We start from the raw sequence: 21,611 nt of genomic DNA on the forward strand, positions 1-21,611 counted from the left end.
CGTCTCTTGATCATCTTGCTGAATTACTTTAAGGCAGGGAGTGATTTACGGCAGGGAGGTTTATTACGTGACTTGTTAGTTCGTGTTTTCGAGGTAAATGCACGTTATTTTCATTTTCAAACGTTTGTGTATGCGTGCTTATGTCTTAACGCTGACTTGGGTGATGCAGAATTGCACAGCCCGCTCACCGGCACGGGTCGCCCACAGATGCCTTTCTGGAAGTTGTTTGGCATTTCGGTTTAAATGCCCCATCCATCCTTCCTCTGTCACCGCTCACCTTACGACTCAGGGGGAGTCGCAGTCGCCTTCTCCTGTTTCTCCAGGTCCCTCCGGGCCATCCCCTTTCCCGTGGGGCAGGGTCCGGGGTTGGCGGGGCGTGCAGGATCTCGCTCCCGAGTGCCGAGCGCAGGGCGCTGGAGCCGCCAGCCGCGCTCATCCCCACGGAGATGGAGCCCGTCCCGGCGGGGCAGAACTGCCTTCCCAGCTCTGTCCATCCTACCATTTCCCTCCCGAAAAAAAAGACTGAAAACTGGTTCTCAAAAGAAAAGAAAAGTTATTGCCATAAACTCCCCATCGCTGCCCGTTCTCCCGCGGCCGGCGCTGGCTGCGGGACTGGCCGTGGGCCACCCCAATTCCTGCCCCAATTCCCAGCCCGCTGGAAGCTGCGGAGCCCGGCCGGCCGCTCGCACACACCTGGGGACATCGGGGTCGTGGCTGCTCCCCAGGCAGGGCACACGGGGCTGCGCCAGCCTCCTCCAGCGGGATCCGGGATGTCCTGGCGAGACCCAAAGCCATCAAATACGGCGCCTTTTCTCAGCTTCCAGACCCGGACAAAGGCGAAACAGACAGCTTGGAATGAATTTTTTACTTTATTTGGAAATCTCATCCAGAAACACTGGTCAATAATAAATATATCGATAGTTATTATCAAGAATATATAAAAAATAAAGACATGGTGGTGTCTTTGAGGCCCCAACCGAAAACAAACAAACTAATGAAATGAAGAATAACATTATTTCAGACAATGTCCCAGGAAAACACATCGAAAAGGAAATAAACAGCAACAGAGATTCAGATTTAGACGTACAAATCACCGATCTGGCAAGAGCTGACCCCGCATGCAAAACCAAACCATAGCATCTTTAAAAAAAGAAAACAAAACCGAAAACAAGCAAAACAACATCAACAACAACAAAACCAGCAAACACTAACAAACCCAGAGCCAGCAACAGAAATTTGTACCCCAGACAGCTAAATCAACACACTTCACCAAGAGCAGGAGATGGGAGATTTGGCAAAACCGATCTGCTGGAGGGTTGTGCCGTGTTTTGCACTCTTTTCCTCTTTTTCGTTTAATTTGTTTTTCATTTTTCTTCACAGAGAGAAGAAGGAAAACTAAAAAAAAAAAAAAAAAAAAAAAAAAACAACCGAAAAACAAAACCAAAAAACCCGGATCATAAGCAAATCTGTAAAAACAAAACAAAACAAAAAACCACCAAACCACAAAAACCCATAAACCACACTCGAAAACTTCAGTGACTTCTCTCGGCAGTCCCTGTTGCCAGGGCAGCCGCCTGTGGCCGGTCCCCGCGGGTGACAGGCTGGGCGGAAAGCATGCAGGACTCTGCTCTGCCTTGGGCCGCCGCGGCGCTTCCGCAGCCAGGTTTGGAACGGGAATTTCGGAGGTGCCGCCGTGCGAAAGGAAAGACAGGAAAAGCGCGGAAAAAAAAAAAAAAAAAAAAAAAAAAAAAGAAAGGAGAAAAGCCCCAAACCGATTTCATCGTCTCTTGGTAGCTGCGAACACTACAATGACAACCATGTCTTTTTTTTTTTTCCTTTTACATACATTTTAAGGAATCATTTACATTTGATTACCATCAGCGGCATTATTATTATTATTATCATTATTATTATTATTATTATCATCATCATTCTTTTTACAACAGGGACTTTTTTTCCAGTTTAGTATAACAAGAAAACATGGCCCGGGGAGCCGGGTGGAACATTACCTTTGCAAGGTCCTTACTACACTAATCCCGTGTTTCAGGGGCTCGGCGGGCGGGGGCGGCTCCGGCCGCAGACCCTCTCCCGTCCGTGGGAGCCCCGCCGAGTCACTTGAGGAGGTCCTTGGAGTCCCCCGAGATCCTGGCCATGTTGGAGGCGGTGAGGGCCGAGAGGTGGGGCGGGGGCGGCATCTGGCAGATGGTGCAGGGGCACGGCAAGCCCGCCCAGTGCTGGAAGCCGCTGCCGAGCTGCAGGGCAGGGGGTGTCGAGGGCGTCTTGAGCAGGGAGTGCGGGGGCCGGATGGTGCCGATGGCCGGCAGGGAGGCGGACAGGGAGGAGGAGGTGTTGGCGGAGGACAGGGCGCCGCCGAGGATGGGATGCACCTGGTGCACGGTGCCGGCGGCGTGGGGCGGGTGCCCGGCGGAGTGTCCCACCGTGCCGCAGTGAAAGGCCGAGTGGTGTCCCCCGTAGATTTCCCCAACTAGCCTCTTCATCTCCTCCAGGGAGCTGGTGAGCATCAGGATATAGTTTCTGGCTAGCAGGAGGGTGGCGATTTTGGAGAGTTTTCTCACAGAAGGTCCGTGAGCGTAGGGCATCACCTCCCGCAGCCCGTCCATAGCCAGGTTGAGGTCGTGCATCCTCTTTCGCTCCCGGCCATTGATCTTCAGCCGCAGCTGCTGCAGGTCCTGCTCCGAAAGCTGCTTCTTGATTTTGTACTTGCTGCCTTCCCCTCCGGCCTTGGAACCGTTCCTGGTGAGGCCTTCCCCAGACATCTTCTGCACCAGATCGTTCTGAGTGGAGGAGACCGAGTTGAGCCGGCTGTCTTGGTGGTGGTGATGGTGGTGGTGGTGGTGATGGTCTCTCAGGTACATCTCATCCATGTCTGGCGAGGAAGCTCTGCTGGAGACAGAGCTGGAGTCAGAATTCATTGTATTCAGGCTTCTGAGGAAGAAACTCTTCCCTGCTCTGGAGGTGGCGGACAAGACAATTCTCCTTCAAAAAGCAACAAAAACAAAACGAAAATGAAATAAACGGACGGCAGGGTCTGCCAGCGAAGGGCTGGAAATGCTGGAGGATGAGGGAAAAAGCCCCTCAGCCCTCTCTCTCTCCAATGTCTCCCCTCTGTCTCTCTCTCTCTCCACCCGGTTACTCAGCCTGTTTACAGGATGGCTAGTTAGTGTATGCTTGGACTAACCTCAGCTTGAAAAAGAGGGGCTTTTATAGAGCTGCAGCAGAGAGCAGAGACAAAAGGAGCCCTCCTATGTATAATGGTCTAGTTAGGATGACGTGCCATTATTCAGGGCGGTGCGCTTTGACTGTCCCATTTAGCAAGGACCCCTATTCATATTCATTGTGGTGCCACCCGGGACACCTCAGCCACGGACCATCAGGAGTCAAGGAGACACAAAACCCCTCTGATTGACACCGCACACTCATCGCTCTGTGTGCGCGCCTTCTCCTCCCCCTGCCCGCTCATTTCCAATATAAAACCTCATCCCGTCTACAGTAGGGAGGCAGGGGGCTGCGTGCCTGCGAGGGGCCGGCCAGCACGCCCCGGTGGCGGGCGGCAGCGGGCAGAAGCCGCCCGGGGAAGCCCCTCCGCTGGGGCGGGAGGGCTTGGGGCACGTCGGTCGCCCCGTCCTGCAGCATGCCCGGCTCCAGCCGCGGCTCCACGCTTTGTTTGCCTTTCCCTCCCCCTTTCCCTGTCCCCCCCGGCCTGGGCGTGCGGTGCGGCACCGCCTGGCCCTCGCCTGGGAGGGCTGGCCGCAACTCCTCGTACCTGGGCAGACGCTTTGTTCAAATGAGCGATGATGGCTCGGGCATCAGCCGCGGGAAGGTGCGGGTTGGGAAACCCGCCTCCCCCCGGGCCAGTGACTCCCTTTAAATAAATGGGGAAAGCCAGGGTGCGGCGCAGAGCGGTGTGCTTGGCGGCGGGAGGGGCGGCCCGCAGCCCCTGGGGCTCCGCTGGCCCCGGGCTCCGGCGGGGCGGCGCGGCGGGGCGGCCGGAGCCGCCGTCGGTGCGACCCAGCGGGCCGGGCCGGGCTGGAGGCAGGCGGGAAGGGAGCCGGCTCGGGGGGCAGCTCTGCAAACGCCCCCAGCTCTGCAAACGCCCCCAGCTCTGCAAACGCCCCCAGCTCCGCAAACACCCCCAGGCGTTCGCGCCAGTAAGTAGCTGGGTCCCGGGCAGCGGCCGCAGGCGGCGGCGGAGCGGGGAAGGGAGGAGGGTGCGCGGGGCCGAGCTGAGCTGGTGGGGCTCGGCCGGGCAAGGCGGGCGGGGCACTCGGGGCGGGTGTCGCCACCTCAGCTCTCGGCCGAGCCCCGCGTCCGCCCCTGCCCCCGGTGCGAAATGAACCGGCGTGGCCGCCTGCGAGGTCTCTGGGGATGGGGAGGTGGGAATTCCCCCGCGGGGACGGCGGTGGGAGCAGCCCTGGTGCCCGGGAAGGGCGGGAGGTCCGCCCGATCCTGCCAGCCCCGGCGGTGCGTACGCGGTGAGCGCGGGGATTCAGACAGGACAGAACGGGAGCCATCCGCGCCACCCGGGCTGAGTGTCCACTTCCCAAAAGGTGCTCAGGGGCCGGAAGAAATCTTGGCAGGAATTCGTTCCTCCATAGTGTCTATGCCCCGAGGAGGGCGAAGAGTCAGAAAAAGAGGGCTATTTTCAACCGACTGAGTTTTAACTGTGGCTAATCTGCTGAGCAAAATTAAAGCCTTCTGATTCTAGCACTGTAAGTGAATCCTGCGGTGAGAAGGAAAAGAAAAGAAAAGAAAAGAAAAGAAAAGAAAAGAAAAGAAAAGAAAAGAAAAGAAAAGAAAAGAAAAGAAAAGAAAAGAAAAGAAAAGAAAAGAAAAGAAAAGAAAAGAAATATAGTTTAGGAGAATATATCATAAGTAACTGAACTCGATCTCGGCTTTATCACGCTTCCACCGTGAAAGCCGTGAGCCGTCCGAGACTTTTCCTCAGCGGACAGGTTTGCCAGCCCCAAGGCCGGGAACTCGGCCGGGCCCGGCGACCGCAGGGCCGTCCGATCCCGCAGAGCCGGCGCCGCCGGGCTCCGCACCCTGCAGAGCCGCTCTCCTGCCGGCTCCTGGGGCTGCCCGCTCCTCCCCGAGACCTTTTCTCCCGCAGAGCTGGGCTGAAGCAAATGAACGAAAATTGACACGGTGACGGCGACAGCGGCAGAAACCCGCCCAGGATCGGGGCAAAACCCCGGCCCCGGTTTGGCGGCTGCTCCCGGGGCTGAAGCTGTCGCCCTTCGTCCCCGCGTCCGCCGCTCCGGAGCAGACGCGCACTGGTGTGGGAAAGTTCAAGTCCGACGGGGACAGAGAAGAGGAAGGCAAAAAGATGCCGTCGGGGAGCAAGCAACAGGAGGGGTCCTGTCCTCACCTCGGTCAGGGCGAGCTGCTCCTGCGAGCCCAGCTCCCCTCCGGGCTTGGGGTTCCTCGGGAGGCGGCCGGGGGACGATGCCGGGCTAGGGAGCCGCCGGTGCTCCGCGGGGCGGGAGGAGAGGGGCGGGAAGGAAAGGTGGACTTGTCACTCGAGGGAATATTACTAACAGTTTTCTCTCCCTTTCCCCGGGGATGTCGGTGCTTCCCAGCGCCCTGTGTCGGCTGTGCGGGCCCGTCCCGCAGCATCCCCTCGCGGGACGGCGCGGCTGGACACGGCTTCCCTCGGGGTCGCCTCAGGGCAAAGGAAGGAGTCGGGAAAGATACACAAGGTTAAATCCCGAGCGCAGGGAGCCTCGCCAGGAAAGTCCTTTCGGAAATCAGCACGATTGCTGGTCGTAACACTGTCTGATGCATCCAGCCTTCCTCGCTGCTTTCCTTTGCAGCTCGAAAGAAAAAGATAGATGAGTAAAGGAAAGAGACAAAGGAAGAGAGATAAAGGGAGAAAAATAAAGAGAAAGAAAGACAGAAAGAAAGAAGAAAGAAAGGAAGAAAGGAAGAAAGGAAGAAAGGAAGAAAGGAAGAAAGGAAGAAAGAAAGAAAGAAAGAAAGAAAGAAAGAAAGAAAGAAAGAAAGAAAGAAAGAAAGAAAGAAAGAAAGAAAGAAAGAAAGAAAGAAAGAAAGAAAGAAAGAAAGAAAGAAAGAAAGAAAGAAAAGGAAAAGGAGAAAGAGGGAAAGAAAGAAGGAAGGAAAAAAAATAAAGGCACGGCAGAGCGGTGTGTGGAAATTGTCACTCTTGGGCGCAGCTAAGTGGGAGAAGACCCTCCCGGACACTTTCGGCTGAGCCGGCGGAGAGCGGCGGGGCCGCCCTGTCCTGTCCCGTCCCGTTCCCGGGCGGGGGTCGGCGCTGCCCGGGGCGCGCTCTCTGCGCTCGCCGCTGTCGCTGTGCGCCGGACAAATGCCCGCCATGCCCCGGCCAGGGACATTCGGGACACGGCTGCGGAGAAGTCGCGGCTCAGTCAACACCGAAACTGCCCCCCGACGGCACAGCAACGAAATTAGCCCCCAGGAGTCGAAAACCAAATGTTTCACTATTCGGGGAATCGGAGAGGGCGGAAAATATGGCTAGGTCGTAGCTATATCAAATTAACGTGCTCTATCCTACCTTTTAATTTCTTTTTTTCATAAAGGCGCAGAGATTTGGTGGGGAAGGGAGCGTGTTTTTTCTGGAAAGACAAACTGCTCGGGGAGACTCAGAGTAGCAGTGCAGGAGCGTCCCGTCCCGCCGGCGCCGGCACCGAGCCGGACCGTGCGGGACTCAGCCCGCTGCGTACCTTGCGGCGGCTCACGGGCAGGATCTTGGGTTTAGAGGCTATTCCGAACAGAAATTGCGCATTTTCAAAGACTGGATTTTAGTTAATGGGCGCACTTAAAGGCAGTGTCCGATTTTGAATTATCATGGAGTCTGGTATGGAAATTGGATGTACTTTGCTCTTGCACAGTGTCACTATGACAGAATATTAAATCTTGTCTCTTCTTGACTTTATTGATCTGGCCGGCAACATAGAATCTAATTAATTATACAAAAACTGCTTACACCAGTGTTATGTATTTTTCTTTTGGGTTTATTAGAAGCCTATTCGTTTTTATGGTTTCTTGCTATTACTTTTTGCTCTCTCTGTTTGGTTTTAATTTATTTTTGACATTTGACAACTGTACTTTCAGTATAAAAGTAGTTACAACAGTTAGCACTACGAGTACTTGAAGAAGCCAAGATCACTGCGTTAAAAGAAAGCTCTCAGCTGGTTCTCTGTGAGAGAAGTGCTGCTACAAAGGGGTTGTGCTGCACCCCCTGAAATTTGGTTGTCTCTAAGCAGCGCACATTTTATTTTAGAGAGGATGGCTGAGATTCCCTAACTGCTTGCTGCTTTTGCTCAAGATGTACTAATGGATTTCAGTTAGATTGACAATATAATTCAGATTGATAGCATCTTGTCGTCTGACACTTTGACATCGCCAAAGTGAATAGGCTGAAAAACTGTTTTAGTTCTTGTGTTTATCACGAATTTGCTTTCTGGTAGCAGGGCAATATGAGAGCAGTGACTGGGAAGGGAAAAGAAGGCTGTCCTGGCCACTATAGTCAAATTCTGTAGACAGATAGACCCAGAGATAAAATTCTTCTGCCTAAATAGAGAAAAATTATTTTCTATTAATATAGTTTTAGATTCGTTGGCAACAAGGAGTCAGAACAAATTCTCCTCGTTCTTTAATTATGAAACTGGAGCACTTACTGATATCTTCAAAGGACTCTGCAGAAGACAGCAGGTTTAGGTCCATACCAGTCACTGCTCCTGGAAATAATTTAAACTTAAAGGAAATAACTGACAGACGTTCCAGTGCAGTTAGTTAAGGATGACATTTTATTTTCTGTATTTAAATACTGATTTGCAAAACTTCTGGAAAAAATATGGCACAAAACATTAGTAGTAAAATCTAAAAAGTTAAAGTCTAATTCATTAGAGACGTGCAAACTGTTAATCCTCTGATATATGGCATTTTCTACTGAAAGTATGAAATTAGTTTCTATAAATAATAAAAAACAATCAGCAGTTTGCATGTAATTCCTTTTTTTCCCCTGTAGTGACTGCACCTGAAATCTGCATTCTACAAAGAGAAAAGATTATAGAAAATCAGTTTGAATGTTTCTTCACCTATCAGACATGCCACAGTAATAGCCAACAATATCCAATATCTTTGGAATTCCAGAAAAAAAAAAAAAGCAGAACAAACCTGTCAGTATTATTGATTATGCATCCACTAAATAGTTCAATTTTAGCTGGTTGGTAAAACTTGTATTCTCTCCAAAACAGACCCACAGAGCAGAGACTGTGATACATGTTTCCCATATGTAGTGCTCAGACAGTGGTGCACACTTCAGGAATGTCGAATGGGCTAAACCTGACAGTCCTGGCAAAAAAAACTTGTCACGTTGTTTAGAATCACATCTGGCTTGACACAGTGTTGAAGGATAATAATTCTGCTCAAAGGCCTGTATTTATTTTCACCTTTATGTTCTGGTCCTATATATTACCACCTAAAATATTAACAGTCTCAAATGAGCAAGTTTTCTTTTTATTTCTGCTCTTCCATGTAATTTGCAGTAATTTGCATTCTTATTACTGCAAACTTTCTCCATCTCTTGCGCTTGATACTGGAATTCACACAATGACTTTTAACAGCTCTCTTCCTCACTGCTTTAGATAGTTGATGATTACTATGTTATTCTTTAAGTCATACAGGATATTTAAATGTCAGCTGCAAACAGGGTGGGAGATGATAGAAAGTACAGGAGAGCTGCCCTCATGCTCTCCCCAAATCCTCCCCACCAGAAACCCCAGATGCGCTGAGGTTAAGTAAGCTTCTCAAATATTTACAGTTATCTCAGCATGAAAGCATTGGTGTTCTAACCAATAAAAATTAAAATTTTTGTAATTTCAGAAACAAGTGTAATGCAATTTAGTTTTCATAGCTATAGTGAAAACAAATAAAGTCATAGAAATTATTGCATAATTTTTCCACTACCCATTCAAAAGCTTGGAAGACTCACTAAAGAGAAAGACAAAAAATCCTTGTCTTGTTTTGTATCTCAATTTTAAACAGTATATGTTTCCAGTGAATATTTACAGGTTGATAATAGGCTAGTACAAATTCTAGAAGACACAACAAAAATTATCTGCAGTCTATTCACAAACCTTTGCCATGTCTCAGTGTTTGGGGATGGGTGTATGGACTGCCTTCAGCACCCTTGAATAGAAGTCTATTGTGTGGGCTTGTTCCATTGGGATCAATGGGACAACATGTGCAGTGAGATGCTAATGAACACCAGAAACGGTGGTAAAATCTGGCCTGGCTAAGGCATAAGGCTGTTTTTATAAATCACTGCTGAGTACCTTGCTATACTTCTTTCAGCTAAGCTGCTGAAACCTCAAATATTCAGGAAGACTTTACTATATAAGTTTTTTGCATCATTTAAATCACATTTTCCCACCCTTACAACGTGAATAATTTTCCATTCCTATCTTGTTTAAAGTTGCAGATGAAGACAGTCCCTTTTCAGTGACAATTGCACTGTTAATGTAAATGTGATTCCAGAAATGGAGAATAAAATACACTGGAGGAAAATAACATCAAACACAAGTATAAAAGAGAAGAATGATGGTCGGAAAGCAGGCCCACGGGAGAGGACAGTGTTGCTAGCGTGTAGCCTGATGGTCATTGCCCCGCTGCACCTGCAGAGCTCCCCATCAGAAATGTTCCTGTCCCACATGAGGGGGTGACAGCCCCAGCCCATCTCAGAGAAGCCCCCAGGCAGCAGTGCCACTGCAGGGACAGCTGTGCCTGGTGAGTGCTAAAAGCCAGGCACAGGGATGCAGTGCTGGAGGAGACGGGTGCTTTCTTGGTTCTCCCTCCAGCCTGGGCTGGGACGCAGCATGTGTCATTTGAATGGAAAACCCACAAACCCGTGGATATAACACTGGGAGCCTGTAATTCCTGGCAGCTTGGAGCAGGCTTAGAAGTGCTTGGACACAATAGTATTGAGGATCATAAAAGTCCCACCTCTGTCTCTTAAAAGAGAGAGAGGGGGAGAGAAGACAAGGTCCACCAACACCATCTTTTCTCACCAGCTTATGGCAGAGGTTAATTATTAACTATTGAAACACTGACAAACTGTGGTTGTTTGTTTGCTTATTATGAGGCCTGTCAGGGCCAGAACCAAACCTTACTGAAGCTGACTGATGCCTCCTGGTTTCAATAGACTCAGAGGTCAGGCCCCTAAAATTCAAATCACCAGTGCTGTTCCTTGCAATAAAGAACCAGTGAGCACTTTGAGGGAGCGCTTAATTACTCCAATGAGATCATTTAGTTTTTAAACAAAAATGCTTTAATTGGGGGCAGACCCTTTCATATTTGTTTCCCAAGAAGGAGATTGATTAACAAAATGTTATTAATGAGATTTTAAGAGAGCTCATGCCAAACTCAGCCAAGGGAGCTCACATTTTCTTCCCAACTGCCAATGCTAAGCAAAGCTGTTTTCAGGGAAGGAACCATGGATGGAATGCAGGTCATCTTCTCTAATTTGCTAATACCACCTCTGTAATAATTTTGCCTGTTATTCTTTTGCACCCAAAGCAAGAGTGGGTGCCCAGTAGCAGCAATTTCATGAATCCAGATCTAGCCTGAAGCCATCATCTCTTCGTCAGGAAGATATTGCGGAGGAAGGGTAGATATAAGTCTAATTGTGTCAGGAACCCTCGTCTTAAAAAAGGAACCCACTATGCCGCGGCAAAACGTCCAGATATGGACAACATTGGAACCAGACCAGTGAAGAGATTTTTACTTTTATTTCCAGCACATCAGTCTCAAAACATTCAATGGAGACATGATGTTAACAGCTCACTGATCCACACAAAATGTCCCCCGAGGGTGGGGTGATACAGAAAAACATAAAATCATCTCAGTCTAGATTTCAGCCAATCATACACAGAAAAACACATATTGACAAGCATTATATCCAATCTTATAAAACACATGTAATGGTAGTTAAAACAAAGACTGGTTCATAGGAGACAAAGAACAGAGCTCTATTCATGCTAACCTTTTAAAGATATACATTAAATAACCTTGTTGCCATCCTAATGCCAATTCTACAGAGGCTATTGTTATTTGTCACGTATGCTCTACTGCTTGGGAAACTTTTCTGCTTGCTTGGGAAACTTTTCTGCTGTATCTGCAATGCTAACAGAACTTCAGTCTGAGGCCTATATACTTTTTTTTAACCATTTTAACCATTTCCCAAAAACCCTCTAATTTTATGGATTCCACCATTTCCCCCTCTCTGTTTGACTCAGAAGCTTTCATTTTCTTGTCGCTTGCTACTTGCGTTTCATAGCTCTATTGCAAAATTTCTGCTTAATATCTGTTGGAGACCTATTTGCACTAAACTGAAGCATTGCTATATTACGGCACAGCAACTTAATGCTGTGAAGGCCCAATCCTTGAAAGAGATATGAATCACGTTTGACAACAGTCACAAGTCATTGTTTGAAAAACTCTGGTCGATTCCAAGGCCTTAATTCAAAACCTTTGTTCATGTCAATACCCTCATTTACTGCTTTCGTGAGATTTCGTACACTCTCCATGCTTCTACTTCCTAACTCTCCTGCTTGTATGACAAAAACTTCTCGGACTGTTTTGTTCATCATTCGCTGAACACAACAGAGTATACAAGGTACCACTATCAATATCAGTATTAGAACACCTAATACGTAAAGACCTATCTTGCAAAGTTGCCTTAGCCAAGGAGCAAAGCTCCAATTTTGAAACAAATCATCCAGCCAGGAACCTCCATCTTCTTTAATTTGGGCTGTCAGATCCTTTAATTTTTGAATGCTTTTGTGAATGGATTCAGAATGATCAGACAAATTCATACAACACAATCCTTCAAATTCCTCACAACCATGTCCTTATGCCAGTAGAAGAAAATCAATGGCTGCTCTTTTTTGAAGAGTAGCATGTCTAATACTATCAACATCGGTTAACATATCACTGATTGCAGAGGATGTGGCATTAGCTTGTTTGCTCAGCCAACGTCTGAGCAAACACTCTAATTTTATGGATTCCAACAGAAGACACTTCCTTGCAGAGGTTCTTATCTGAGTTCCTGAGAAAACACAGCCTTCCTATGGAACTCGGTGGTTTCAGACGCTACCAGCAAATTTAGTTTAGAGAAGAAATACATGGGACATGAGAGATTCCTTGGTGGAAGTACTCTGCCTAGTACTCTGCCTGGATGTCAGAAATACTTCTGACTGGGAGCGTGGGATGGAACAGAACCTTGGGAGCTACAGCTTCTTCTCACCCACTTTGTACACAGCAAAACAAACAGCTGGCATTGATTTTCCTTTCAGGTATACTGTATACTCAGGGAGGTGGGAGTTCTAAGGTTCTTCCAGACACAAAGAATATATTTCTGGAGTGGGATGACACACATAATCCAGTCTTGCTAACTGTAGTACGGCAAGAACAACTGACCCAAAAAATATGGATACACTGAGATGTGTAAAACCTTCACTATGAGGAATACCATGTAAATAGCATAGATAGATAGATAGATAGATAGATAGATAAGGCTATGCAACAAAAATCAGAACTATAAAGGGTAAAGAAGCAAGAAATAATATGTATTTTTAATTTTATAGCTCTGCATGACTGATGATAACAGATGCAGTGGGAAGTAATTATTCTCATCACTTCTGAAAATAAAATTCAATTTAAAATTCCTATGTATGTTTTGAGCTTTGTTACTAAGAGAGCCTCTTCTCCACAGCTGGCCAGCACCCATAATGGATAATCAGCATGTTGCAGCTCAAGATTTTGCAGGTATCACTACCTTTTTCCTAAAGAGACCCAGTCTTGCATCGTTAGTGTCTGTGAGCTATTCAGAACTCCCTGAAGATTTGGGGAGCATGTACAGTCCTGATAACCTCCCTGGTTTTCAATATTTTAAGGATTCTCATCTATCTGAAGTCCTATAGAGTCCATTGTACACTGAAAAATTTAGTGACTTCCCAAAATCACAAGAATTCACATACTTAATTTCTTTGATCTGGGTATTCATTGCACCCTTTCCCATGTATTTTTATTGAAATAAGACTTGGAGTTGCAAAAATAGCAAGCTAACAAAATATCAACTCAAACTTGGTGCATTTTACTAATGAGAAAAAAGACACACTGGATTTTGTACTGCCTTACTCTGACATTCATAAATTCATATTAAATATATTGACTTCAATTGCTATTCAGTCAGGACTCCATGCCTTTTAAGGATAAAAGTAAATGGAAATAACTAAGAGATCATCTTTGTTATTTTAGCAACATTTCCATTTTCTTCAGACTATTTAATATACTCTGAAATTTAATTTCTGGGATGAAAATTGTAAAACAAACACATACTTACTGGAAATTTAAAAAAACATCACTGAAAGGACATTCTTCAGGGTATAGAAAGTTTTTTTGTCTGTTTGCATGATTTTTTAATCTGGTTGTATATGGTCCTGTCCCTCATAAGTCACAGCAAACAATATAGTATTCCACAGGAGCTTTTATCCTAGTGAGCAGAAAGTGAGTAGAAAGACCGAACAAAAGAATTAATTAATTAATTAATTGATGAATGTATTTAAATAAGGCTCCACCTGCTCTGCTTCAAAAATGTCTCACTATACTACAGAGAGGTTTGTTACACTGATTAATATCAAAGCCTTCCTCTTGATTTTTCAACAAGATGATTTGTACTTGGAGTGACTGCCAAAATTCAAGATATGCAACATAAATGCTGCCTTTGCTGATGTGTGGAATATCAGGAAATTGTGACCTAAAGGCAACAAGAAAGGGAGTCTATCCAAAATTAAATAGGGAAAACTAGATTTTCCCACTGCTTTTTAAGAAATACCTAATGAACTTGTTTCATCTTAAGGATTTGCCTCGCTAGCATGAACGGTTCACTAACATGAAGAATTTAACTTAATATGAACAAAGGCCCTCTTTTAGGATTTTAATTTTTTTTTTCCTTTTTATTCTCAGCCCAGCAATGCTTTCTTGTCTTACATGAACAGACAAGATATACGGTAACAAACTGCACGGGACAGGACCCTGCTTTGCCTGCCAGACACCAGCAGAATTTGCCAAAAGTTTGCAGAAGGGCTGCTCTGAAACAGAGAACGGTGAAAGCCGCCCTGGTTTAGCTCCTTGTTGGGGTTGCAGCAGAGCCCCACCGGTGGCACCGAGGAGGAGGAGCTGGTGGCTGAGGGGTGTTGGATTAAAAGGGGTGGGGGTGGGATTTGTGCGTCCCCCCCATCCCAGACAAAGGTCCCTGTCCCCCGCAGGAAGGTGCTGAAATGCAAAGCAAGCTCCCAGCTCCTTTTCTCTCTCTTGGTGGCATTTGGAAGTGTAAAGCTTTGAATACCAATTGCTTGAACTGGACATATGTGAATCTCTTCTAATCCTACTAATCCCGTCCCCGAGTGCTTCTTTGTATGTGGAGGCAACACACATAGATCTAAGTGAAAGTGGCCATAATCCTGGAAATGTGGAAAAATGTCCCAGTGTGGGAGTTGGGAGAGGGAAAAGCTCCCCAGCGGAGGGAACCCGCTGGAAGAGCTTTGTGTTTGTGGGGTGAGCGAGGGGCAGCAGTGGGGGCAGGGGAGACACGGAGGAGAGCTCTCACCTTCCCCGAGCCGTGAGGAGGAAAGCAAACCCACCCAGCGGGAAAGCTCCCTTTGCAAACAGCCATCGCACACTTGAGCAAACCCGCAGAACTGAGACAAAGTTTCCAAACGCTGGGAAATTCACCCACCGGCAGCTTTCAGCGGTATGAGCTCAGCAGGCAAGGCACTAATGTGCTGACTTCATTATTTCCCGACCTCGCCCCGCTGAATGGCAGGTTTGTGGGGGGAATGGTGCACTATCACTCCATCCTTCCCTGGCCACAAAACTAGGGAGAGGAGCTGGGATCATGCACCCAGTCACCAGCCCAGTTCTGTCCTGGAGACAGGGGGGGACCCTCTTAACCTGCGTGGATGAGAAATGACAAACAGTAACAGGGCAGCAGAGACGAGTCAGCTTGCAAGTGACAGGATTCATTCATTCTGCCTCTCTGGAAAGTGATTTCAGGCAACAAACCCTCCAACTTTACATAGGTGAAAGGATAGAGACGGCAGAAGCTTCTGTGTCTTTGATTCAACACTGAAACCTCAGCATCTGACCAGGCTGCTATTTAAAATTAACATCCACCTGGATACTAACAAACCCTATGGGTTTTCCAAATATACAAGTCATATAATTCAGCCACACGAATTTCCCAAATGTCAGACAGCTAATTTACATTTTCTTGGCTAGTCACTGAATAAAACGTGTTTATACCCCACAGTAGATCGTGTACAAGGAAATTAATCTGGTTTTTGTATGCGCTTTCAAAATATTTTAAAATATGGAGCAATTGATAACATTATTTGCCAGGCAAATCTTTATTTTGCTCAATAAATCTCTAAATAAAACCATGTTAGGTAAGAAAATCTAAGGCTATATATTCTCTTGGAGTTGACTTTTTTATTACCTCACCAGACTTTGTGCTTTCATAAATAAGTGTCAACTGAAATTAACCTGCTGTTTAGAGATAGTATAAACCATCCCAAAACCAGCCTGGGGACTGCAAGTCCATTTGTTTTTTTTTTTTGCACATGAACCTCCTGAATGTCACAGGGACAGAAAATGAAGCTAGATCTTTCACTTTGCATGGATAAAGCAATAAGATTGCCTCTTGGAAACATCTTAGGCCAAAACCCACGATGCACTAAAATCACTTCATCAGCAGGAAACAGCCCAGGGAAGGGTTTTGCCATGTTCATCAGAGAGCACGTAGGATAAATAGGGTGAGAATATAACTTACCTAAGCCTAGCTCTGTGTACATGACCCCACTGCTGGTCACAGAAACACTGCTCACATGGAGAATCAGTCTTGGCATTCTAGAGTCACCACTGATGTTGCACCAACCAGCTCCTCAAACTCCAGCAGTGCTACCCTGCCTGCAGGCTGGCAGGGAGACAGAGCACAGCCCTTCTGGGCAGAGACAATCCACAGAGCCAGGGCACACCAGCATGGATTTTTCCCACTTTAGACTTCCCAGACAGGGAAGAGAAGGTAAACAATTTGTCTGTAGGGAAGCTAGGTTTGTTTGTATGAAAGAGCCCTGTGGCCCAAGGGTGCCTGTGGTGTTTTCTCCCTCAGGACATCAAGCATTTTACCAGCAGAGCAAGGGTGCCATTTTCTCTGTCATGTGACAGATCCCAGACTGTCTCCAGGCCCTTAGCCCAGAGGCAGCAAGTGTCCCATGTCCGTATTGCTGAGGTGCCCGCAAGAGGAAGCTGCGTGCAGAGACTCTTGCTGCTGGCTGGAGGCCACAGCCATGCAGTAGCCAGATGGACATTTCATGGCATGGCTGGTAGAGCCTTCGGCCTTACTCGTGCTCCAGCACATGTGGTGACATGATGATCCCCAGCTGCTGTGGATGATATTGCCTCCCTCTCTGCTCCATTTTGAGCAGGATCCAGTGCTCTCCACAGCCTCAGCCTGTGCAGAGGGGTGGCAGCGGGGCCTGTAAGAAACAAGGCTCCTTGACACGAGAGCACAGGCAGTTCTCGGAGGATTGCATCCGGACAAAGTTTTTATGATGCTGTCTGTCTGTCCCCCCAGTCTTCAGCTAGTCACTCTGCCCATCTAGCTGAGATGTGCCCTGAAGGAGAAGTGCAGCTCCCACTAAAGGCCCATTTTTTATGAGATGATAGTTGGTAAAGTTGCAAGCAAGGTCAGAATGTACATCATGCCAAGGGGACCTGGTATTGTACAGGGCAGTGGAAATATGGCACATGGGACACAAGGGATGTCAGGACAAGACATCTTGAAAGACAAGGTCCTTCTACAAGTGCTTCAAATGCTGGTTGACAAGGGTCATACGTGGGGGTGGCCCATAAGGCCATAATAAGTCTCGCTGCTGCTATCTGCTTGTCTATTGTCACCTTGGCACATCAATTTTTGGACACAGGCAGATTTTTCCCCCTCATTCTGCCGTATATCAAGGGCATCATATCCAGGATACATCAGCTAGTATTCTCATTGTCATTCTCTTTGATGGACTCACACCAACAAGGGATCTGACCCTATTTCTATAATCTGCCCCAAATGCCAATGATTAAAGTCTGTTTCAATTTAAAGCAATGAAGCATTAATATATTTTAAAATAATTTCGTTTCAAATGATTGCAAACAAAATGAAAAGACGTGGCACCCTATAGGCCGCTGAAATCAATTGGGTGAATTTGGAACTTAGTATTTACTGTTGGGATCTACACAAATTCAAGAGCCAAAGGCAAGATTAGTTGGATTAGTGCTTCAGTGGTCCTTCATTATCCATTTCTCCCTCAGTGACATGGTTTGTGTCTTCAGTTAACTGTGCTTATTAAATGAGAATGATGAAGAATCGAAGTAAAAATACTTCAGTAGAAGGTGGATGATGAATCTTGTTAATCTTGTTTAGAATGTTATTGCATTTCATTAAATAGAAAATTTCATTAAAGTTTCCTACATGTTCTTCTGGTGTTTAGTGTAAGAGCCTCACTCTGACATTGGAAAAGAGAAAAACAGAAATGTCTTACAATTTGGTTACTTACCACACTGAAGATAGGCAGAAAACAGAATCAGGTCCACCTGAACATGGGGTTTCTGAGCACAGACCACTCTTTCATTCCTCCAGTTTATATTGCTTTCAAGGCTGTGATGACAACTGGAGAACCACTGGTGTGTTTGAGGATCCCAGTCTGTCTCCTGTGGGGACAGCAGAGGGGGAAGGAGCTCCTTACTGGCGTGAATTCAGACTTGGCTCTGCTGCAGACACTCTCAACAGCAAGCCAGTTTTAGTCTTGCACAAGGATATCCTGATGCCCTGAAGAATCAGGCTGTTGTTCTTGAAAGTGAACTTATTAATCAGTTGGGCCAATGTTGTGGAAAAGTCAGAGACATACAAGTAACTTGACCTGAAAATTTGTCTCTTTTTACTGCAGTACCAGCTGACACGAACTCTAAGGTTGGGTCCAGTCACAAAGTAAAAAGAGGGAAGGAGACTTGCATGTGGCACAGACAATGGAAGGGACATGAGCATAACATCTACTCAAGTCTTCCCTTAAGTCAGCAGCTGAATCTGAAATCATCCCAACTACTTACTCATCACATGGGTAGGAACTATTTCCCAGGGCACATTTCAGACAGCCTTTTAAATAGCCTGTTAAATCAAAATAAATATGACCACATTACTTTTTAATTTTTCACTGTTTCAAACCAGGTTTAATTAGGCACACTGCAACCTTGAAAAAATCTAAGAAACAGGGAAGTTATATTGATTCTTTATTGTCACTTTAATTGTCGATTCTGATGTGTTAAAACTGAAACAATCTTCCAGCTGCAATGTCTAATGAACTCCAAGATCAAACATGATCTTGCTAATTATGGAGTTAATGAGGACAAGTTCACAGGCAGAGTTAAGTTAGTAACTACATGTTTCAAAGCATCTTGAAGCTCAATAAGATCTTCATTTAGTGTTATAATGGTGTACAGTTTGCATTTCTTCTTTCTGAACATGTTACAGAAGGGCACCCTATGTATGTTATATGCTGCTAATCGTGCAAACGACACAAAGACAACTTCAATAAATTAGGAGACTGGCTGTTTATAAATCAACTCAACATCGAAATCTCATTTACATTTCTGCTATCCCATGTAATGTGTTTACACACAAATAATGACAACATTAGCATGGGAGGGGGACAAATTTAAATTCCACAGCATGTTTCTGAAGCCAAACCATCAAGAAAATGCAATCAACATTGTAAATGAGCATACAGGCATTTGGATTTTAAAAAAAGAAGCGCTACTAAATCAGGCCTTTGAACCCAGACAGCAAAATGAACCTTACAGCTGTATCCATTTCAAGGGCATGCTTACACTGGGCACAAGTGGGATAGGATAGTGCTGTGTTTGAAGCAAACTATTCTTCTCACTCCTGCTACGAAAGCTTGTATCTAAAAATTATTGTTTCTTGGACTGTTTGTAATGAGAGTTTATTCTCTATTTATTTCCTCCTTTCTCTGCTTTCTCTTTTTAAATTGTTGATAACCTTGGAGGTTTAGCTTTCCTTCTGCCCTTGCACAGTAGACATTCCTGAAGGGTCTGTAAGGAACGTAATTGCAAAAAAAACCCAAAAACGCCATAGACAACAAGGTTGCTCCACCTGCATTAGTAGAAGCAGCTGGAGTCTGTCACAGTGGCAAGAGTTTGTCTGCATCCAGCAGGCAGCTATGCTGGATTAAGCAATCAATTCCATGTGCTTTAAGGAAGCCATGTCATATGGAAATAAAGATAATTTGACAACACTCTTAGAATTACAGAGCTCACAGATCTGGACACAGAACAGTAAAGCAGGAGGTATCAGATAAAGGCTCAGAAATACCAACAATGACCATGAATCCATGGGAGGTTCAGGCAAGCAATGGACCCTGGAGTAGTGCTGTGTAACATGACTAACTCTTGATTTAGAAATATATTTATTATAAAGTTATCTTACAAGTACATGGCAGATATATCTCCATTCAAGTAAGTGGAGAAGAACAGGGGCACATCCCTGATATGCAATTTTACTTTTTCTAATCACTGTTTTTATACAATGTAGTTCTTCAGACTGTGGTTGTGTGAGCCATTTTTTGGCATCAGGGCTGCTTTATTTGCTTCTTTTTCCTGCATCACGTTCTCCTCTATGCTGCTGCAGCTGTTCTCATGACCCCTACAGCAAACCATATCAAGGAACTGATCTGGGTGAGAATAAAACAGTCTTATATTTTTTCTGGATTATTTTCCAATCAGATTAGTTAATGTCTTCATTTACCACAGTGCTATAAAACTCTTTGTGCTAACACAGGAGGGGACAGATGGGAATGGAAGTAGAGGTATAAAGGAAGCGAGGAGGACAATGAGAGGTGGTTTAAACAGCACTGCCACAATATGTATCACAGTCTCAGTTTACTGATTCAAGACATAGTTTCCTTCCTCTTTTGTCCTACCCAGACAAAATTCTGTTCCTTAATAACTCTCAATATATGAATGAATTTTTCAACATCTGCTTTTATCCAAAGTGGCATCACTCAGGCACCCAGCATGAGATTCAGGAGATAAGCTGTTACTTAGTCTGCAAACCAAGCATTGCTTAGATCCATATTTAAGCAGAGTGTTTAGAAAACAATTTTTCAAATACTCATAGATGAGGTGGCAACGTTAAGATGCTTTCATTTGTGGAATGACATGACCCAATAATTTCTACCCTTTTGACGAAGTTTCATTTGGAGGTTGTTATTCGTGTCAATTGGGAGCTTAGAATAAAAAATAAGATCAGTCTGTGGTACTGAATCCACATATACTGAAATCAATCCTCAGAACAATTTCTTTTTTTATAACTAATTTATGTCCTCCTCTCTTACTGCACTGCATTGGATCCTTCCTTTCCTAGTACTGGCAAAGGGAGGAAGGACAGCACTCACACTTCCCTCTCCTTTTCTGCTGCTCCCATTTGCTGCCCAGTGTCCAGATCCCTGTTGTTTCTGTTAATGGGTCTAGGCAGTGTTTCTCTTGGCCATCCTCACTTCTTCAGGGAGATTTGTTTCCATTTCATGGCTCTGGGTTTGAAACTTGGCATCTGAAATATGTGTCCGTGCGGTCCCCTGTGAGCATGGAGGAGGGTGTGAGGTTCCTAGTTCAGCCTCTCTCAGTATTGAGGCAAAGCCACCTCAGGCACATTTTTGTTCAACATGCTGGCTGTTGCTCAGCTTGGTCTGTGGTGCATAACACTTCCCCAGGCCTGGTGTGAAGAGCTTAGACCTCTCACTGTGGGGCTATGAATAGCATGGTGAGGGAAATCACCAAGCCAGCAGTGTAATGATGCCAAGGGTGAGCATCTTGTTTCTTGTGCAGATAGAGCTTTCTCTGTGGCAGATACCCTGAGAAGTCAAAATTGGTTCTTAGGAGTTGGAGCTACAAAATGCTCCTGTAGGAACTCCTGGGTCAAGAAGGGGGCATAAGAGAGAAGCTAGAAATTAAGGAAAAACCCTGAGATCATTCTGGGTAGAGTGACTCTGATTTGTGTTACACTTGAGTAGTCTGCATAAGCAAAAACAGGGGCAGCATGACACCAGTTATTTCTAAACTGAGGGGAGTGCTGGCTATCTAATATAAGAGAATATCTATCCTATTATGTCTTCATGAAACAGAAAAAAATCCTTTAAAATAATTTTAATCAGAATTATAATTTTCTTTGCAACACAAATTCTAACTCATTGCTTTGCATGTTGCTGTGCAACAAGTCCTTTTAAGCAGTCCCTCAATACTACCAAAGGTTTTCTTATACTACTTAAAATAGGGAATGTTTTCCCATCCTACATGGCCTTTGGTTTCCATTCCTTTCAGTGTGATTTCTGCTTTGTTTCTTTTCTGTGCTAGGAGATGATAATGAGGCTCACACACCTTCTGCTTTGGTGCTTGGAAATCTACCCTGGGTTTAGCTCAGATGCAGC

The 21,611-nt window shown here is 45.7% G+C and overlaps 1 protein-coding gene across 1 annotated transcript; it reads right to left on the reverse strand.

Annotated features, from left to right (window-relative positions):
- Positions 1 to 2,111: 2,111 nt before the first annotated feature.
- Positions 2,112 to 2,933, reverse strand: OLIG3 (oligodendrocyte transcription factor 3). Its single transcript, XM_058802690.1, has one exon. It carries the CDS (start codon positions 2,931 to 2,933, stop codon positions 2,112 to 2,114), a length of 822 nt encoding a protein of 273 aa, XP_058658673.1.
- Between the last annotated feature and the right edge of the window lie 18,678 nt (positions 2,934 to 21,611).

This window comes from Ammospiza caudacuta, chromosome 3 (genome assembly GCF_027887145.1).
Source record: "Ammospiza caudacuta isolate bAmmCau1 chromosome 3, bAmmCau1.pri, whole genome shotgun sequence".
Classification (NCBI taxonomy): Eukaryota; Metazoa; Chordata; class Aves; order Passeriformes; family Passerellidae; genus Ammospiza; species Ammospiza caudacuta.